At 37.1% G+C, this 21696-nt stretch overlaps 2 protein-coding genes across 4 annotated transcripts in view; both read right to left on the bottom strand.

Annotated features, from left to right (window-relative positions):
- The window catches only part of pou2f1a (POU class 2 homeobox 1a), a 28232-nt gene extending 20388 nt beyond the window's left edge, over window positions 1–7844 (bottom strand). Inside the window, exon 1 of one of the 3 annotated variants that reach the window (XM_053476892.1) lies at window positions 7807–7844. The gene's annotated coding sequence lies outside the window, so the exon portion shown is untranslated. Of the gene's footprint in view, window positions 1–7536; window positions 7705–7806 lie in introns of those variants that run through there. The other 2 variants (XM_053476893.1, XM_053476891.1) reach the window with 2 other exon arrangements.
- A 3511-nt stretch (window positions 7845–11355) lies between these two features.
- On the bottom strand, window positions 11356–21298 carry dusp27 (dual specificity phosphatase 27). The gene is made up of 6 exons (XM_053477205.1): window positions 21224–21298; window positions 18498–18625; window positions 17940–18076; window positions 17590–17821; window positions 14960–15177; window positions 11356–14811 (listed from the first exon to the last, which is right to left on the bottom strand). Exons 2-6 carry the CDS (start codon window positions 18608–18610, stop codon window positions 12107–12109), a joined length of 3405 nt encoding a protein of 1134 aa, XP_053333180.1. The 5' UTR covers window positions 18611–18625; window positions 21224–21298; the 3' UTR covers window positions 11356–12106.
- Window positions 21299–21696: the final 398 nt, after the last annotated feature.

The raw sequence follows: 21696 nt of genomic DNA, 5'->3' as shown, positions 1-21696 counted from the left end.
ATCATTGAAGCATTAAAATAAAACATCTAACGTAAGGCATGCGCCAGTGAGAAACAGGTGCAGATAATGATAGATTATTAGGACGGTGATTAGTATACTGCTGATGGTGAATGTTGTACCAGATGAGAGGGGAAATGAGGCTGCTGCTGAGGTTGTGACAACCAACCAATTGTTCAATCAATTAAATACTTTAGATACTGCAGCCTGTTGCAGTAAAACTTATTTCTTCCAATTTCTTTAACCTGATTTACGTAATATAATTTAATAAGAAGGAACGAGGCATGGCTTATTATTTGGCACAGCAATTTATTTCAGCTACAGCACTTACTCAGATTAGTTGTTGATCTTGTTCATACCTGCTCTAAGCCTTGTCCACTTATGATCTAGTTACCCATTACACATCTTAAAAATATCAAGACCAAGCCTAAGCAACTGGCTGTGGTGATTATTCCACCAAGGATTCTTCCTGCTGCCATGTCGGAGGGTTTTTCCTTCCCATCATCGCCCCTCGACTTGGTTAATCAAGGACAATCTAATCATTTTGATTCATTTACATTTTTCCGCCCATTTCATACAAATTTCCATAATTTCCTTTTGATTGTGTGAAGCTGCTTTGCAACAATGACAATTGTTAAAATGCTAAACAAATTGAATAAATTAAACTGAATTGACTTAAACTATACCTGCACTACTTTGGATGAAATTAAATTTGAGTAAGATAGGTTGGCGAGAGAGTTTTTCTGCAAAGAAAACAGCTATTTCTGTTTGTTTTTTTTGCTGTTTCTAACAGCGATTTAGTTATGGCATTGTATTTTATAAATTTCTTTTATATACAGAAACCTAATTATCGTGTTTATAATAGTGTTCTCCCAGACAGACATTTGCTGCTGTTCATCCATCCTTGCTACTTGTTGTAGGGTGCTTACAGCTGCTCTGAACAATCGCCTGCAGCGAGGCAGCTCTCCTAAACACACAGGCAGGCAGTTTCGCCTTGAGGAAAGTGGAGTTTTGGGCGCTCCATCAAAGTCGGTTATTTTATGACTGTCTGTGACACTTTTGTGCAAGCATGTTCAAAACAAGGTGGCAGTTGTGACTTGCATTTATTAAAAGGGGGTTTTAAGAAACAATATTTACAAAATAAAATCCACGATAAAAAAAACTTGTCATGTATTTCAAACTGTAAACCGTCATGTATTTTCCCTGAATAAAAAAATAAATTAAAAAAGATAAACATTTAATGGTAAAGTCTAACTGGACTCGTTATTGTTTTTTGTGACAGCTCAAGCCTGATCATTAATCTTCACCTACCTGAACCATTAAACCCCCATGTTTATTTCTGTTGGAAAGCTGAATAATTAGACTTGTGCATTTAAATTGATTATGCAATTCAGTTCCCCTCCCACTCAATCCCATCCATTGAATCAGTTTGTGAATATACAGTCTAAATTTTAAACAGGTCTAAAATTTAATGCCCCAAAACATACCAGAGCTTTTGCAGAAAATAAAAATGTTTGCATTACTTTGCTAATGCAAGAGTGCAGTCGACCCTTAGCAAAGTCGTGGTTCAGAGTTCACGACCTCAGTCGTTCGTGGATTCTTCCTTAGAACCCAACTAATAAGTGTTCGTGAAAATCCCTGCGATGCATTAATAAGCTCCTTAAAAAAGCGGATTATGGCTCTTAATAGGATCTGGAGAGCAAGTGGACTTCATGACACTCTCAGACCCTCTTATGTAGATGAATTATCATTCGTGGTTAAACATAGCCCTGATGTGAAATTTGTTAACATGTATTTGCTAAAGAACTGGAGAAAGATGAATTTCCTGTGACTATTTATAGCTCACAGCCAAATAAAATAGACTCCAGCTTCAAAAATATTCCTAAATGAAGAAACTGACCAAGACAGATACTGTCTGTTTTTGGCTCTTGTACATTAAATCTTTTTTAAACAGTAATAGATGGGAGTCTGAGTTGAAGACTATCGGTTGCACTCGCCTCCAAGCACGCTGCCTTTTCCAGTTGTGAAAGGGACGTGACGTGTGGCATGAGATGATGGATAGATAAATAAATAAACAGCCCGGCTACTCTGTAAACCAATAATGGTGTCAAAAAACAGAAACCAATCACGTGCAGGAAACACTTTATTAGCTGATAAAACACTACAGACGATGTAATCTGACTTATTCTGGGTCAGCTCTGGTGTTTAACTGATACAGTAGGGCTCCTTCTGTAAAGCTCCGGCTGTCATGACCACATTCAACGCGACCTCCATTGTAATATCTGCGGCTCTTTGTTGAGAAATGTAAAAGGCAGGAAATTTGGGCACAATGATATAAGGGCGTGTCTGAGCCAGTGTGTAACACACATGTTGGAAATTTCCCGCCAATTCCAATGAGACGGTGAACTCCCGCAATCTCTGCCAAACCCACTTAATTTAAAGCGAATATGAACACTGAGCTCATTATGTTTTTGTTATTTTAGCCAGATGTTGGTACCCAAAGCAACAAATTAACATTCTTCCTTTTACTACTTTAAAGTAGCTTACTTGGTGTTATCACACATTGTATTATTCAACACAGTAGATGCATTTTACAGGGTAAAATGAAAACTTTCATTTTCAATACGTGCGCATGATTAATACACATAGAAATCACAAGTCATCTCACAGTACGATATCATCAAGATACCTTGGTGCCGATTTGATTTAAAATGCGATTCTATAAGTATCAGGATATTTAGAAAATTCAATATTAGATTTTCCTTATGATTTTGTTACAATTTATGATTGCTTAATGAATGAGTAAATGTATCCTGCTTCTTATAACTTTAGTTTTCACTTAAAAACCAAGCTCAGCATTTAAACAATACAAACTACAGTTCAAATACAAAAGTTTAACATTTAACTGAGCAGCGTGCATCTCTGTCGTACACCATAAATATTATTGTTAAACAAACTTAAATTCAGTCCTTCCATATGGGATGAAAATGAGTAAATAGTTCAGTATCCCTATAAGAAACTAACATTTTACAGCATCAAATGTCTCCATTTGAGGATGGGGAGGGTGATTTTTCACAGATTTTCTCCTCCCATTTTTTTTTTGTTGTGTCCAATTCCTCCCATCTCTAGGGGGTTCCCACATTAAGGTTACTACTACCACTCAGTTGGGAGTGCCAAAGACCATCACGTGCGTTTCCTCAGAACCATGTGACGCCAGCCGACCGTATCTTTTCGAACTGCTCGCTCATGCACCATTGGGGGCGGAGTAATACACTCGGAGGAAAATATTTTCTGTTGCGTTACTCGTACAGAATCGATTATATCCGAGGCCGATCACAGCCTATCAAACTGAAAACCAGATCATTCTGGTCACTGGAAGATCAACCGGTTCATCTTCGTTATGAAATCGTTATAAAAATAAATATATAAAATTTAAAGTTTTTTTTTTAATGTGTATGTATATACACATTTAAAAAAACTTTAAATTTGGAGTCAGGGTGGCGAAACGTTAATGTTCTGTACTACTTTTTTTTTTTTTTTTTTTAAACAGATACTATAAGGATTTTCAGTGAAAAGAACTTGTGTGTCAGTCAGGTAATGAATTTGAATAAACTATTATGGGTTTGCTTATGAATATTCATGACTAGTGGGTGGTCTCTATGAAAACAGAGCTGGAGAGGCAAAAAATACTCTAACAGCTTATAAGTAATGCGCAGACATGTCTTTCAGAACAAAAAACACTTCCATATACTCGAAAATAATGCAAAGCAGCGAGAAGTATAAACATTAACAGATCCTCTTAATCCCGTAGAGTGCAAAGACAAAGCGAACACTTTAACCAGACGTCTCTCTCAACACAAAGCATTACATTTTTATTTTAGCTACGTTCTAATTGCTAAAAGCTGCTACATTAAAAATTAATAATTAAATAAATAATAATAATAATAATAAATGTTGAATAATACGTTTTAATTGCATTAAAACTTCTAAAAATGGCCCAGGAACATCTTTACACATTTACACCCCAGTTAATCTCCATGAATATACATGATATGCAAAATCAGACACGTCTTCCTGGCATGCGTGTCGCTCTGAATTCATTTTCGTAATGCATTACAGATACCTAGGGCTTATTTATAATTCTGAGATGTATGAAAAAGTAAGGCTGTCAAGATACTATGGAGGAGTTTATATATAAACCCAAAACAATCTTCACCCCAAAATCAGCTCTAACACAAAAGCAAAATGGAGCAGCTTGGTGATCAGTGGTGCATAAATAAATACTTGAGAGACCCACCTTCAAAACATGATAAAAACAAATAGTCACATCAACAACTTTTAAGAGGAAAGGAGAAAAATCCCCTTGGGAATCAGGAGACCACAGTGAGACGAATCCAGGCGTGTCCGAATGACACTCAAACAATCTGCAATATTTTCTAACGAATGTTCCTCGCCAAAAACAAATACATATTAATCACCAGGATAAAACTGAATATCAATGAACAGCAGCAACTGTTTCACAGTGAAAAATAAGCACCATCTATGCATTAGCGTTAGGGCACAAAGCTTCACTTTATCCCGTGAACCTCAAAAGTAGAAAAAAAAGCGTACTCCTGTGTCTTCTCTTTTTTGGGGGGAGGGGGAAACAGGACTGGATCTCTAAAAGCATTCTTACAGTAGGTATAACTGATTCTCAGGTATGTTGGGCCTGAATCGATTCAGATATGGAAGCCAAAGTGCAGTAGTGTCTTGTTCTCTGTACCACATTTCCAGTTGGCTCAGACACGGTTACAGGGCGTGGAGCGATTGTGTTCTCACTTTTCCACCAAGGCGTTCTGGAGCTAGTTCAGAGCCGGTGGTCCTATGTTCGAACCACTTTTTTTTTTTTGGATCAGTCAAAGTACTGGCCCTCTGACACTTTGCTAGGCTCCAACAAAGAGCACTTACGTCGGGGGCAGCGGGTGGGATTATAATGACCAACTAAAAGTTTGTGACCGCCATCTTTAAAAAAAAAAATTATAATAATAAAATAAAGGACTTAATATGCAATTGGAAGCTTAAATGCTTTCTAATAAAGATAAAGTCTCGCAATGCCAAGTTGAAGTTTGCCATTGTTGTTGTGCTTGCTGCTAGAATGTTTTTGTTGGGTACACAGGTGCATACAGTGATGTGATAACATGATTCTATCAGTCAATAGAAAAAAAAACTAATCCAGTTCTTAGGAGGTTTGCTATTGAACCAGGTCTAGAACCAGAGATAATTCCACCTGGTGGAAAAGGGGCTTCGAGATGAAAATAAACCAGGCTTTGCGGTCAAGTTCTCAGAAACAATAACGAGAAAATTATCATCATTATTGAAAAAATGCTTGAATTAACACTAACATTCTCAGCTAGTACGCACCGTAACAGTAGACAACGCGATCATGCAGTAACCTCAAACATTAGTGACATTATTCCTTGTATAACATGCAAGCCAGGATTCAGATTAAACCATCCTTTAACACATGAAAGAGAGAAAGCATGATTTTTCTAAACACAAATCCACAAACTGACCTCATACCTAATGAATCATTCCTTTCACCAAAGTGAAGGGCTGTGTTAATAAAAAAAAAAATAAAAAAAAACAGGGCACTATTCATAAGCTACTATTGATATTAAACCCTAAATGCAGTATGTGTTTTGGAATTTTCCACTTTACAACACCGAGACTAATTTGCATGAACTGATGTTAATTTGCATAATTTCTAAGCCGCCCCGCTCCACAAATCCGACAGAACCTGTTTAACTAAATATTACAACTTTCTTCAAAAGACACTATTATAACTTTTCAAGTAGAAACTTGAATTTGATATCTGAGACCAGAGTGAATCAAACTTGTCAAAACACATCTATTATTTTGACACAATGTGTGTGTGTGCGCGTGTGTGTGTGCACAGAGTACGGGACCTTCCGTGGGCCGAATTATTAATTCAGCCAGTTAATGTTACACCTACTAGAGACTGGAGAAAAAAAATTGCGATTCTCCTGTGTGGCGATTCACATATTGTCACACGACTCCAAAACGATCGACAAGTGACCAGAATTGGCTGGTTTTTAGTTTGCTTGGCCATGACCGGCCATCAGCCTGAGACATAAACTATCCCGTCCCTAGCGCAGAAGCTTCACTGGCATTACATTATCAAAAGCCGTGCACGTTAAAAGCCTCTAATCCGCCTTTTTTTTTTTTTTTTTCAAACTCTGAGCGAATTAGTCTCAAACTCCCTCGTTACACATGCTTGCACAAGTCCCAAAACACTTTATTCAACAAATACATTTGTGCGTGTTTGGAAATAATAGATATGCCGGATTATGGTGAGATATCTGCTGCCTGGTAAAAAAAAAACAAAACAAAACATTTTTTTACTTTAAATTAAAAAGAAATGCTAAACCTATGTATGTAAAATTAGTTTGTATTGTTTAAATGCTGAACTTGGTTTATAAGTAAAAAAACTGATTTAATAAGGAACAGACTACATTTAAATGAATAATTGTTTAAGGTTTAAAACTAATAAAAACTGAGAAAAATGTGGTAAAGTGTGTGTGAAATTGGGATATTTATAATAAAATACATGTAAAGTGTATTGTATCGGCACTGAGGTATCGTGATAATATTGTATCGAGAGGTGACAGGTGATTCCCATCCCTAATCTTCTCCTCTGTAACCAAAGGGATTTATCTTTTCCAAAGATTATTATTTATTAAATTAAATCCTACAGCTGTTAAAACCTTGCGTTTCTACTAATATGCAAAAAACAACAACAAAAAACTCTTAATCATTCATGAGTATGGCGCTTGTGGTCATGAATATTCACAGATGAGCTAGGCTCCAGTTTTTCAGGATTGACAAAAAAACAAAAAATGCGTGGAAACATTTATGGGATAAGAAATGACCATCAAACTATTATTTTGCATTTATTTTACTCGCATTAAAAACAAAAACAAACAAATTAAGGGGGGGGGGGGAGTGACAGTGTGACGACCAGACAACTCAACCTGTTACATAGAGACGAGGGGTTTTATCAAATATCCAAGTTTTAACTTGTAAATAGTTTAATGTTGGACAGGTTACAGTAACTCATTAGCTACCTGGCTAACACTGGGAGCAAAAAAAAAAAAAAGCTAAACTAAACAAAAAAAGTTACACAAGTACTACGATGCTTCATCGCGCTCAGCGACAAAAATAAAGTTTTAACTTACTGGTTGATAAGAAGTGATGAATTGTATCCTACAAGATATGAATATGCAAAGCCTGTTGCTTGAATAACTTGTTTTGTTTGGCCCTGTGCCCTGAGGTAACTCGTGTCGGGGCAGGAGGGAGGCATTATTAACATTAGCTGGTTAGCATCTCCGCAGCTCCATAAAGCCCACTTTACTTACACTTAAACTGTAAAATTGTGCCATTACTTAATTACACTTTCAAATCCTAAATGTTTATTACAAACAACCCCCCACACACACCAGACACATACTCACTCACACACATACATACATACATACACACCGACGCACTTGTGTACACACACACGTTAATCCGCGCGAGACGTTACATCAATAACAGTTCTTTTTTTTTTGGTTTGTTTGTAGCTAACTATGCTAATCTAACTTGCTAGCTAAAGTAGCTAAGCAACGATATCGCCACGAGAGCTTTAAAAACAGCCTTAACGCCGACCAAAACGGTGTTTTAAAAAGAGCACATGTACCACTCGGTGCTCGTAGAAGTAGGTGCTAGCAAAGGGAAAATGATTATGAATATGTAAAATGTAATGATTACCTGATCTCAAGCGCTCATCTTGACTCGCTGAGCCTCTGTCCGCCATTTTGAATATTTAGTACAAGTCACAACCCATCCCTGATAAACGCTGAGAGAGATGCAGAAGCCAAACCCCCAGTCAGAGAAAGTTCCTCCTTCCTCACCAGCCACTCACTTAAAGCATTCACACGACGACAAACACAATTATCTGTATTAAAACTTTGTTCCTGAGGCGAAATTTCCTTTTGTGATGCTAATTCTCGCATTAATAAGTCAATGTAAATACAGATTAACCTATTCCAGCCACCCAGAAATACTAGCAATGTTGCTAATTTCCAACAAAAACTTTTAAAAAGGCATGTAAAATATAAAATAATAATACATTAAACCTCACTTTACCTAAATTTATTCTAATTCTTTCTATATTTCCCCTCAACGTGGCTCCTTTTTTTTTCCTCGCTAAGTCCTTGCTAACTTGATGCTAAATAATCATAACCATGATGCTAAATTTCTGATTAGCTTCTTGGCTAACACTGGGTAAAATAAAATGCTGGGAGCAAAACAAACAACCATGATGCTTGATCATAACCATGATGCTAAATTTTTACTAAATCTTTCACAAAATGCTAAAAGTAAAAAAAAATTGTAGTGTGATATGAATTTTCAGATTACAAAAATATATATCTAAATGCAGATAATCCAGCAATTTCCAACACTTATAATTTTTTTGCATATAAAAAAATCAAAACATTCAGAAAAGACATGGAAATTAAGTAAAATATGAAATAAACCTCACTATAATCTTAACTGATGATTTATCTTGGCACCATGTGTCTTTTTGAGCCATGATTTCTTTCCTAATTTCCACTCAAAACGGCTCAATCGTTTTCTTGCTACAGTCAATGCTAACTTTCTTATGACCCATGGTGCTAAATCTTACACAAAATGCAAAAAAATAAAAAAATAAAAGACAAACAAATGATTAAAATTCACAAACTACGTTTCGTTCGTATGTCGAAAATGCTTCATACGCCGATCCTGATTTCTTGCAAAATTTTAAATTCTTAAGGTGGAAATTCGTAAGGGAGGGGATTTGTATGCGGAGGTTCTGCTTATTTTATAACAGCTGACGCTCAGTGACCGTGTCAATTAGAACCTATTACGTAGAGTATTAGAGTATTAAAACTTATACAGCATACAAATTAATTTTATTCTAAAGGTAAGCTCTTAAGGTGAAAATTCATTTTGTGAAATAAAAAAATTGATTTTAATTACATTAAACATTAAATGTAAATGCAGATCATTTGTTACAGCTTCCCTAAAATATGACCAATTTCACCATGTTTTTGCATATAAAAACAGGCAAAACCTTAAGAAAAGACATGTAAATGAAGCAAAAGATTTAATGAATAGACATTAAACCACACTTAACTTTAATATATATCTAAATGTTTCCATTAAGACTTATACAGTAACTTAACACTACCCTTGTACTTGGTAACACGCTAATGTTAATAATGCCTCCCTCCTACCCCGACCCCAGGGCATAGGTCCAAACTGTTAATCACTTCTTATCAACTAATAACTTATTACAAGTACTTTAGTGATCTTGCTGTGAATGGCAAGGCATTGTAGTGCTTGTGTTACCTTTCTTTTTTTTTGTTGTTTGGTTGTTTGTTTTGCTCCCAGCATTTTATTTCACCCAGTGTTAGCCAAGAAGCTAATCAGTTACTGTAATTTGTCATTTGTTTGTTCGTATGCCAAAAATGTTTCATACGCAAATGCAAATATCTTGCAAAAGTTTAATTATTAATTCTAAATCTGTAGGGGGGAGTGCCCGTATACCAAGGTTCTACTGTATTTTATAATAGTTAATCACATAGAGGATCGTTCCTCAATTTGTTTCACATTATTTTAGTCAGTTATACAGCGATATATAAAGTCACTCATAAAGTGAAAGTGAAATCCATTTTAGGCAAAAGTGAAGTCTCTATCACACCATATTTCAGATAAATAATATAAAGTATTAATGTACTTATGTATAACATAATAGTATCAATATACTAATATATCATAGCTACAGCATTCAGAAAACAGCAGTCGTGCCTGCCTTAGTCCAGGCTGACTTAGTCCATGACATTAAAGGCTTGAATTTTTTTTTTTTTTTCTATGTCGACATTTCAAACATCTCATATTTTACATTTTATTTGTGTTCCATTATGTTATTACCTAAACACATTCACTCCATGAAATATACTGCTTAAAAAATTTAAGGAACTCTTGGTCCCAGTTTGACAACAATGCTGTACATACACATACAAACACATAAGCGTTCACTTAATTTTTTTCTTAAAGTCCACGTCACTTCTGTAGAAGGTCACCTCCAGTGTTGGGGGATGTTACTTTTTAAAATAACTAATTACATCCAAAATCACTGTCATTAAAAATAATCAGTTACATTACAGCAGTACCTTCTGATAAAAGTAACCAGTTAGAGTACTTTTCCATTGCAGAAAATCAAAACTCCTTTTTGATTCCTCATGCATGTTGTTTTAGTCAAGACCTTCATAATTATTCTACCATCATCACTCAGCGAAGTTACTTCTAACGTCTTACTACTAACAGCAGGAATAACAGAGGAGGGCAGGGTATTGGGAGCAGAGGCGGACGACTTTCACAATTTCGTACTCACGCGTTACACCCAACCAGTTGCGGCTGGGGCAAAATTTAACAAAATTAAATATTAACTTTTAATAATCTCCTGAAAATAGCCATAAGAAGTGCTGGAAAAGCTCTGAGTGTAAGCACAACCGCGATCAGTTGACTGCTGCTTAAATTAGAAGATCAGGTCGATCTGGTCCAAGCTCTTTGGGGGTATTTTAGCAAAGAAATTACAGAATATTTCTCATATTTAGCTGGCTTCCACGTCAATCACTATTCAATACATTAAATAACAATCTGCTAACTGTTAATCATACTTGTTGAGAATGGTTGAATCACATGAGCCCAAATATTTAAAAACAATATTGATTTGCTAAGAACATAAGCGGGAGGGTTCGGGGTGCCCCGCAGTGCTGCGCCCCAAGGATAATTTGAAAAATTCCAATTAAAGCTCAGTATCAAATCTACATAGATTTGCCTACATAGACACTTTATTTATCTTTTGGACTGTTTGCTCTACATAATTTTGCAATTGCAACTACATGCCTATTGTGTTACTTTTCTTGATACTGGGATCATTAAAGTTTCTATCTATTTATCCACTGTAGGTAGCTGGGTGGCACGGTGGCTTAGTGGTTAGCACCATCACCTTGCTCCCCCAGGGTCTGGGTTTGATTCCCGCCTTGGGTCTGTTTGCATGTTCTCCCCGTGCTTGGTGGGTTTCCAAAGACACACAGATTAGCCTCTCCCAAATGTGTTTTTGTGCCATGCTATGGATTGGCATTCCGTCCAGGGTTGAAGATGTGCTGTAGGTGGCCATTTAGAATCCCTGTTTATCAGTGTTAATGTATTCTAAGAAGTATAAGATTGGTTTCTAATAAAGTCAAAAGCAAAGTGGACACCACGGTAAACTCTTTAAGCCTTTTAATTGAATTGTTCTTAAGCGTGAATGTACATTGTATTCAAAAGTAAATGTTTGAAACACCTGTAAACCAACTTTTTCATGCAATTATCCAATTATTTATCACAATAATTGCTAAAATTGACAGAATGATTACTACTAGTTCTGCAGGTGGAAACACCTTGTTGATGAGAGAGGGGTCAGACAAAAACAACCAGACAGGTTCAAACTGACAGTACAAGCTGAAGGGCTGTGGTAACTCCTTTTTACATTTGTTTTTGTGTGAAAGTCCCAGGAGATAAGCACTTCCTATAAAGCCCCAAACAACAGATGCCGTTGTCAAAGTCACTAAGAACAAAATATTTCCCTATATTTTTTTTTTAAGTGAACATTAACTCAAGGTCTTCACCTGTATCTGCATGATTTCATGCACTGTGCTGTTGCAACTTGATTGGCTCATTTGATAGCTGCACAAATGAGCATGGGTACAGGTGTGACGATTAAAGTGCCCGGTAAGTGTAAGTTAAAGTGTACAAATGATTAATGGAGAGTCAGTGTTATTTTAAAGAACCACTTATGAATGTTCCTTGGTTTTCAAGTACACTGAAAGCATTGAGGCATTCCTTTTTTTAAGTAGAATCTTAAATCCAGGCCATTGTCGAGGTTAAATGCGAGGCCAGTTCTATGAAAAATACCCAATACCCAAGCCTTTTGCAAAGGAACAAATTATGTGGTTAGGAGTCTTTTTTTTTTATTACCCTATGACTCCTCTTTTTTCCTCCATGTAGCAAGAACTTCATCGCCATCTTCGAACTCCTCTGCCACACGTGCTTTCGCCCTCTGTCTGATCTGGTTGAGAAAAGCAGACACCTCATCATCTTCATCTTCATCTTGTCGTGCTCGACTTCGACTCCCTGTGGTTGTTGCATTTTCATTAAATCGTGAAGAATGAGTAAATTTTCTCTTTGCAGAGTACTCCTGGAAACTGCTATCTTCTTCTGTTTCACGTCTAGCGTAGAGTCCCCCAGCTCTGTAACGACTAGTGTCTGACGTTTCTTCGAAAGAGTCCCCATCTCCAAAGGGCCGCCTCCTAGACTGATAGCTGAATTCTGGACTGGAATCCCTGATTAAATCAGACTCACTGTCAGCCTCATCTCGTGAAAAAAATCTTGATGCAAAGTCATAATTCTCGTCTTCATCTGCAAGTGCCACGACTGAGCTTCTTCGGCTTGAAAAATCTAACTCGGATATATCAGATGGTTCTTCATATACTGGCCTGGACATGCGAGGTACAGCTGTATCTACACTTCTTGGTTTGCTGGAGGGTGGTCTTACATTTTTGAGCCAGTCATCAATCGTAGAATTAGTGTTTGCAGAGGTCGGAAGGTTGAGAATTCCTGAGCGGCCATAATCTCTTTTAGGAGTTGTTTTTTCACCGGTGGCTGATGAATTACCAGCGGTCTTTCCAAAACCACTCTTATCTTCTTCGTCTTCATCTTCATCCTTGGGCTTTTTCTTCTTGTACAATGTACTACGTTTATTGTCTTCTCTAATCTTCTTTATTTCATAGGAAGCGATCTTATCTCTCATATCTGATTGAATTTCTTTTTCCATTGTGTCAAGCTTGTTCAGATTAACTTGATCTTCGAATAAGCTATAAAGAGGTACACTAGTGCTGGTGATCTTGCTTTTGCGAGAGCCTACTCCAGAAACAGAGGATAATCTGGATGTCCCTCCAGCAGATAGAACAGATTCAGCCCTTCCACCTGCAGAAAGTACAGACGCAGCTCTACCTCCACCAGAAAGCACAGATTCTGGTTTGACGCGTGATAAACCAGAATAAGTTGATCCACTTAACACAGAGGACTTATCATCGTCCACTTTACGGCTGGGTCCAGCAGCTGAGCCTGCCCCCAGATCGAAAACTGACCCTGCAACTGATGGGGGGAGGCTTCCTGACATCATCATTTCTGCTTGCTTTTGCAAGAGTGTTTCATTGACCACATTTGCAATCCAGTTTTGGATGTTTGCTATGTTAACCATTGGTTCCCCATTGGGTCCCAGAACAGGAGCTGGTGGCTCAGGTGGCGCTAGTGGGGCTGCAGGTTGGGAATGGGTGCTTCGGCCAGAGTGAACCGATGATCTTCCACTGAAGGTGGACATGTTATCATCTCCAACAACACTTGCAGAAGGAAAAGCACCAGCACAGAAAGCAGAGAGTGGGATAGTACCAGTGCTGCTTTCAGTTTCCCAGCCACACACTGACTGGCTTTCCTCTAATGTTTTTCTCGAGCGCTCAAGCAATTCTTCCCTCCGCTGTCGCCTTCTCACTGTAGCTGAATCTTCTCCACGACTCATCTCTAGAATCTCATCCTTCTTTTCATCACCACCAAATTTCTTCTGCTGCTTTAGCTTCCAAGTCTGATAGGCTGTTAAATTGACATCTTCCAAAGAAGGAGCAGGGGTTTCTACTTCACCTTCCTTTTCTTCACCACCATTTTCCTCTGTGTTTTTGTCCTTCTTGTTCCAACCAAACTGTATTCTCTTGATCTTCCACCGTTCTAGAGCAGTCAGTTTCTCTTTATTCTTCTTGCAGAAGTTGTACATAGAGCTTGAGTCAGACATTATACTCTCTAAATCATCATCTATCTTCTTTTGGCTTGCTTCGCTAATTGCGTCCTCATCTTTTTCCTTGGAACGGTATCTTGCAGCTGCCTGCTCTTCAATCTCTCTCAGGCGTTCTTTCCATAGGTCTGCATAGCTGCTGCAACTAGCAGTAGACTTTGAGTCCGAGGCGGCCCGGCGAGATCGGCGCTTAATCTGCTCCTTCACCATCTGCAATTCCTCACTGGTTACACTTTCTAGATCCTCCGGTCGGGGAATCGTCCTATTAGACTCCCCTGCAAGAGACCCACGTTCATCCTCATCAAACATTAGCTGGGCCTCCCACCACTCATCACTCTGATATTTCTCATTTCGTTTCTGCCACTCGTGAATCATTTTGTCCACATCTTCCTCTTCATCTTCTTTTTCATTCCCTGGCAGACAAGAATCCTTCGCCCTCATTGCTTTGTCAACTGTACCTCCAAGAATGCCTGCTTTCAGAGCTTCAGCAGCAGCAGAGGACGCAACACTACTCATCACACTTACATTGTCCTCCTCTTCCACCATGATGGAATTGGCCTTAACACTACACATGCTTTCCTTCTCATGGAGACGAGCCATAGCATCAATTACAGAGGACTGGCTTTGATTATCATCATCATCATCATCTTGTTCCTCCATTAAAGTCTCATTAAGATCACGGAGCTGCTTTATAAAGCCCTCATTGGGGCTTATTGCACGCTTCTTTCTGATTTCCATTAACGCCTCCATGATTGTCATGTTATGAAAGATCATTAGGTAAGCGGCAACTAAAACTGCTGAGCGGCTTGTTCCCATCATAGAATCCACCAGAACCTTTCCTGTGTAAAGGTTCAAAGGAAAAACAATTACACAAATATTATGAATAGCGAGCAATAAAAAATGAAAAATTTCTTCACCCTAAGATACAGTTTTTTTCTTCTTTTTTTTTGCATTCCACATCCTAATGTGTGACTTTTACTCTCATACCTCTATGTGTCAGCAAAGCCTCATCCAGGAACTCGGCACACGTTCTGAAGTGTGTTGAGATGTCTGCGTCGGGAAAGTCATCAATTTCAATTCCCAGATAGGTGATGTTCATTCCCTGGTAGAAGCTTTCACCTGTGTAGACACCAGTACCGTGGCCTGCATTTAAGATGTGAGTGATGCCAAGACGCTTCAGACGGGCTATGTTGACCGCAACTGATCTGTCGAATGAAACTGTATTCATTAGAGACAACTTTGAACATTTTTAAAAGCAACTGTAAAAAACTTGACACGATGCATTGTAGAACAATGTTCAAGTTGTGAAGGCTGGGTAAACCCCGGATGGGATGCCAACTCTTTGCAGGGCACAAGCACACACACACACACACACACACACACAACAGTGGGATAAAACCACTAAACCACCATGTCACCTAAAATTTTCACTCACTTACTCACTCATTCCCTATACCACTTATCCTGTACAGGGTCATGGGAGGCCTAGAGCCTATCCCAGGGGGCTTGTGGTCCATAAGGGAGAGCCTATCCCAGGTGACTCATGCCAGTCCATCGCAGGACACACAAGCACAAACACACATACAGACATACACTATGGGTGAGTTTCTAAATGCCAATTGGCCTGTTGGCCAGGTTTTTGAACTGTTAGAGGAAACCGGAGTACTCAGAGTGAACTGAGTGAGCACAGGGAGAACATGCAAACTCCATGCCGGTAGACTTTTGACCCGCTGGAGGTGCAAGGCGACAGTGCTAACTAATACGACACTTTGCCATCCATCACTTGATTATTTTACTTTCTTTACAAAAGGGACTAAAGGCAGGGTCAATAACATGCAATGCCGTGAGAATCACTAGTGTTTGGTTCTGTGGTTAGGAAAGGACTGTAAATAATGCTTTTTGTTAGCACTAGGTTTTAGCATTTTGAAAAAAAATGATTTACCTATTGTTATAACCATTCTGAACAAACATCAACAGGATATTTGTATTCGTTTTAAATAAAAGGATGAAAACAGTTTGCTTGGTAGCAGACCAGAACTGGGTTAAAGGAGACAAGGCTGGATTTAACTTCATGATGCTATATGCACATTGGCTAGGAAACTATAAAGGCGTCAATAGCACTATAGAAGATCCATCAGACCACAGATGACCTGTCTCAGCTTGTCTCTGGGGCAGGTGAATATGATGTCGGTGCGGCCTGTGATGTTGATACAGTGCAAGTCTGGTAGCACAGCTTAAAAGCAAATTTGAAACTGATTCTTTGTAACATATATGGTATAACAATATACACTATATCAACACTTTTAAATTGTATAGAAAAATCTAAACAGCATTCAAACAGCAACTTATATCTCCTGAAGGTTCTATTCAGCAAAAGGGGAATTCCATCAGTTATTGATGGGTGAGTTGTTTTTTTGTTCCCAAACCACAGGCTGTTCACCAATAATTGTTATTCTGCCAAGCAATTAATTTATTTTGATATATTAAAAAAAAATTCAGCATGCATCCTATCTCCTTTTTAAAAAAGAGAAATTTCAAAAATGAACAATCTAAAATATAGAACCAACATGATGGTGAGATTCAACTAAGCTGTCTTATGGTAACCAGGTTATTTAAAATACGATAGTTGATCGAACACCTTGTATTAGGTAGCTTGGGAAAAAAAATATCTTAAAAATGTTTTTCCTTTTGTAATTTAATTTAAAAGGGAAACTCACATATACTGTATACTAGATTCATTACAAGGTGAGTTAAATATTTCAAGCCTTTTTTTTGTTTTACTGTGATGATTACAGCTTACAGCTCATGCATTAAAAAAAATGCAGTATGTCAAAAATATTTACTCTGAAAATTTATGTGTATGAATTTACTTTATAAATTCAATACCTGGAATACACCGAGAGATACACAGCATTTATGTTTATACTGTGTGAATAGAAATTTACTCAAACTTAAAATAAAGTCTTTTAACATTTTCGAATACTTGACTTGAAAATTAAACTAAAAACTTAAAAAAGGCTTAAGATAAATATTTCACTTTAAATGTTATGTGAAACTCTCATCTTCTATAACACTTTATCCCGTAAAATACAGGTTGTCAGGGGGCCTGGAGCCTATCCCAGGGGACTAAGGGCACTAGGAGTGGTATACCCTGGACTGGGTGCCAATCCATTGCAGGGCGCACACACACACACACTCATTCACACACTATGGGCAATCTGGGAACGCCAATTAGCCTAATCTGCATGTCTTCAGACTGTGGGAGGAAAACAGAGCACCTGGAGGAAACCCACCAAGAAACATGCAAACTCCACGGATCTGAGGCGAACACGGACCCTTTAGGTACTAGACTATTTCTAGCTCTGATAAGAAGAACCAAGCTGATTCAAAGTTGTTCCACATGATTAAATGTACAAAGAAATAAATAAAATGTGTGATGTTCCCTTTTGTAGTTAATAAAATAGTAAACATTAGCAAGTTAGTGGGTTATAAGAGGAATTAAACACTTTGGGATGAGCCCCATCTCTTATTTAATTACTAAACAGGTGTGCGAATGCCGTATCTAATCTGTGTATTCCTCTACGTTTCTAGATCTAATGCAAAGAAAAGTTTCTCACTTTTCCCCGATAAAGATATTCGGCCAGACTTCATCCACAGGGTTTGCAGGCGCCTCCATGCGATCCTGATTTAGAGCCCTTTGGATGTCCAAAACACAGGGTGTGTTATAGGGGCTGCGGTCATCGACCATGTCCTTAACACGGTTATAAAGGTCCTCCACCATTAGCTGCTCTGCTCTCTCCTTCATGCTCTCCGGGGTCGAGGGCAACCGTAGCTCTTTGGGTTTCAGTTCTGTGAAGGAAAAATGAGATCAAACATTTTGAAGGATGTAAAGAAACCTGAACATCTACTGTTACAGGTCATTCCAGTACTAGCTACTTAAGTGCTATCTAATGCAAAATGGACCAACCCTCATTGATGATCTGTTTTGCAGCGACAGCCGAGGAAAGGTGAATGGGATCCATAAAGAAGCTCTCTGAATCTGACCCAGAGAACCTGGAGAAACGGTCAGACATGGTCGAAAACCTGTCTGACATCATCGAAAAGCTGGAAGGAGGAAGAAGGGATCGCAAAAAAAAAAAAAAAAAATTCATTACAAATCATTAAGGTTAATTTAATTATATTGACTAGTATTTGTACAGTATAGCGCTTTAACGATGAAAAATTGTCACAAGGCTGCTTAAGAGAATCAAAAGAAAACAATGGAAATGAGTTATTATTATTATTATTATTATTAATAAGTCTTATTCTTATTACATTTAAAAAAAGGTAAAGTATGTATTGTGTTTTTATTGGGTACATACATTTTAAGATCATCATCATCATCATCATTTTTTATTTATTTACCTGTCTTATTAAAAATTTATTAAATATATATTTATATTTTAAATAGAGAAATTTCCTGCCTTTCTGTAAGACTGATACAGGCCCCTAATTTGATGTGTGTGAGTCTGGGAAGATAAATCACCTTGGAGAAGGACTGCGGAGGTAGTGTGACTGAATATCTTTGACTTTAGGAGCTTCATCCTCATCAGGAACCTTTTGGTCTCCATCTGTGGTGTTGTCATTAGCTGAAGCCATGATGATACCGTCCTCCTATACAAGATAGATGGGAACAAAAGAGGCGTTTATGCAATATTTTCTATAATATCAAACCTCTAATGGATTGCACATTGTAGGATTTCTCCTGTTATATCCCTTGGTATTGTATACCCATCTCCCAAACGTTTAGTTTAATTACTGCTGATTTATTATTTTAGTAATTATGAAAGGGTCCAACAGTGGGTAATTGGTGGTTCTGGGGTTTGAACCTGGGTTGGAAACCCAGACCCCTGTTGGACCAAACCCCTGCTCACCCACGCTTAATATTGGTGTTTTTGCTTCTAACTGACCTGATTCAACTCACTTCAATTAACAGCTTACTAATCAAAAAATCAGGGGAAATAAAACCGAAGTGTCCAGGTCCATCACCAGTGAATGAGATTTCAGTCGATTATGTTTTCAGACATGTTTCGACTATTGCTGTGAGTCTTTGAATGTTTTGTGCTTTGAATCAAAAGTACAGTCCGAAACAGGGATTGGAAAGATCACATGGGATGAAAAACGTTTTTCTTGTTTACCTTGAATATAATCAGAGGGAAGCAAAAAAATCTTTCTAAATAGTTTAACCAATTTTATAACTTTATATTTCTGTTCCAGTGTGATTTTCCTAAAAGGTCTAAATTCCTTTCCAGAACCTTTCAGGTCCTTCATGCTGCATAACGCACATTTACATGTCACAACTCAATCAACACAATATGTTCAAGACAACATACTATTTCAGGCAACACACAGGTATCGTCTACATAATATAAGAAAGGATTTGTCTGTACATTGGTCAGTACTCGCTCTTTCAATGATGTCTTTACGTTTCATACATTGGAGGACAAAATTAATCTCAGAAAGAAATCCGTCTGTATGTCCTGAGATATCTGCCTGAAGTTAAACCTGCGCCATAAATGAAATAAAAATGTTTAGAAAAAGTAAAGTTATTAGCAGTTATGTGCCAGATTACAAACGGAAGGTTTTTCACAGTGTACTGAACGTGCGTCAAACTGTGGGCACGTCTTAAATCGATCGCTGAACAGAATTTAATGGAAATGTAAGTAAAAGCAATGATATAAACCGGATTTAATAATCTACTTTAAAATAAGATGCTAATAAGCTACTTGCTCAATGTAAACAAACACCTGCACCAATAGATATTAATTAGAAAAGATAAACTAAATACTGTATTTTTATTGGAATTAGTAATATTTTCGCCACTGAAATAGCAGCGCTAACATGGTATATGGGTATCGCACATGGTATATGGGTAATGCGCTGAAGTCGTTTCAAGACTTAATCTTTATCCGATCTACTTTTTCGATTTCTCATCTGTGATTCACTCTCAAACTACTGAACAGGGAGTGGATTCGGCTGACGACGGGAGAAGTTTACTTCTATGCCTTGTTTACTTAGCGTAAACAAGGCATAAAATACTTAACCTTATACAAATTTATTGAATTTCTTTGTATGTATTAATAAATGAGGCAGAGAGTTCTGAAGTACAGATACCTGGGCTTCAACCTGAAATAATAATAATATCACTAAATACATTAAAGCTGATCAGCTTATTTTTAGCTTTAACATTTGTATTATTTCTACAAATATACAGTATATTTATATTATATAATTTATATAATATTTCTACCCTTGTTATTATTTCCCGCCAACGCATTAGTATTAAAAGACAGTTAAATTTAACAGTACCATCAATAAACCCTTCCGCTAAAAAACGGATGTGATGGGAATATTACTTCTGACTAATGTTACTAATCGTTATTTAATATGAATTCTTTCTAATTTAGAAATATGTTCTGAAAACTGTAGCAGGAATGTATATATATATATATATATATATATATATATATATATATATATATATATACTGTATATATATATATATATATATATATATATATATATATATATATATTTTTTTTTTTTTATATTTTAAAAACAAAGGGTGTTTAAAATCCCTGGCCAGAAATTCATTACTTTACAGCACAAATACAAAAACAAAAAGTTATTTTTAGAGTAAATGATATAAAGCCTAGTGATTGAGTCACTAACAAGGTGTTGGTCAATGTAGTGCAATACACTTTAAACTCTGGGGTGTAAACAACTTAATGACGTCAGCCTTTTCTAATCCATATATATATATTTTTTAAATTTGATAAAATAATTTTAAAGGCAAATTACAATTTTTTTTTCTCATAAGGTACTGAAAAGTAATTAACAGTGATCATGTACCACCCATTTAAAAAACCAAAATAACCAGTTATAAAATTATATTTTAAATAACACAATTTAATGTTAACTGATTTTTTCCTCCCTCTTAGTGACTTTTCTAACATTTTATAAACCTGATCGAATGCGGTTTAAACCTCTGGTTGTGTTTGTGAGTTTGTCAGAGGGCATGAGTCTTAGTGTCTATATGTAGCACAGGGACAGCTGATAAGACCATTCTAGAACAGTGGGGAGTCCATGACAGGAAGAGAAAAAAAGGATCAAATAAAGAGAAATTTATTCACTGCTGTCTTTACCATCCCTGACATATACAGTAATTCCCCCTTGAATTACAAAAAGTGAATAAAAGATTAAATCTCTTACCCGAGTAGAGGGTTGAAGTTCTGAGGCCACAGTGCTGCTGGACTGTGAGAGTGTGAGCCAGGCGGCTAGTGGACGTCTAAATTTAGAGATCCTGTCACCGTAAAGACTGACAGCCACTCACTGCTTGGTGCAGACTTGGCATGACGGGGGTAGAGCGTAATGTAGATGGTGACACACACGCACACACACACACACAGAGTTCTGATATACAACTCGACTTTGCCTGGAAGTTTGTCTAAAGTATTTAAAGCTGTCAAAGTGAGCTCAATAAAAAAAATATAATCAGACCCAGATCTTTCAGGAGATGGGAAATGTTTATTTGTTTACTTGTCCTCCTTAATGCAAAGAAAATATATTTCTCTATATATTAACTGTCAATATATTAAATGATTTATTGTTCTGATCTACTGGTAAATTTAAAAGATTTTACAGTATAATGTTAATATTCTGATGTTAACACTGACTAATACTAG

This window comes from Clarias gariepinus, chromosome 18, assembly GCF_024256425.1.
Source record: "Clarias gariepinus isolate MV-2021 ecotype Netherlands chromosome 18, CGAR_prim_01v2, whole genome shotgun sequence".
In the NCBI taxonomy this organism is placed as follows: domain Eukaryota; kingdom Metazoa; phylum Chordata; class Actinopteri; order Siluriformes; family Clariidae; genus Clarias; species Clarias gariepinus.
Note: the sequence above shows the minus strand (reverse complement) of the source record. Positions and strands in the feature narration are given on the sequence as shown.

Bases quoted from the DNA above. Each gene is read 5' to 3' on its own strand.
- dusp27 (XM_053477205.1), bottom strand. From the start codon at position 18,610: ATGGCTTCAGCTAATGACAACACCACAGATGGAGACCAAAAGGTTCCT. The intron at 15,178-17,589 runs GTGAGAAACTTT...TTCATTCGACAG, and splicing joins AATATCTTTATCGGGGAAAA to ATCAGTTGCGGTCAACATAG. The intron at 14,812-14,959 runs GTATGAGAGTAA...ACCTTTACACAG, and splicing joins GGCTTTGCTGACACATAGAG to GAAAGGTTCTGGTGGATTCT.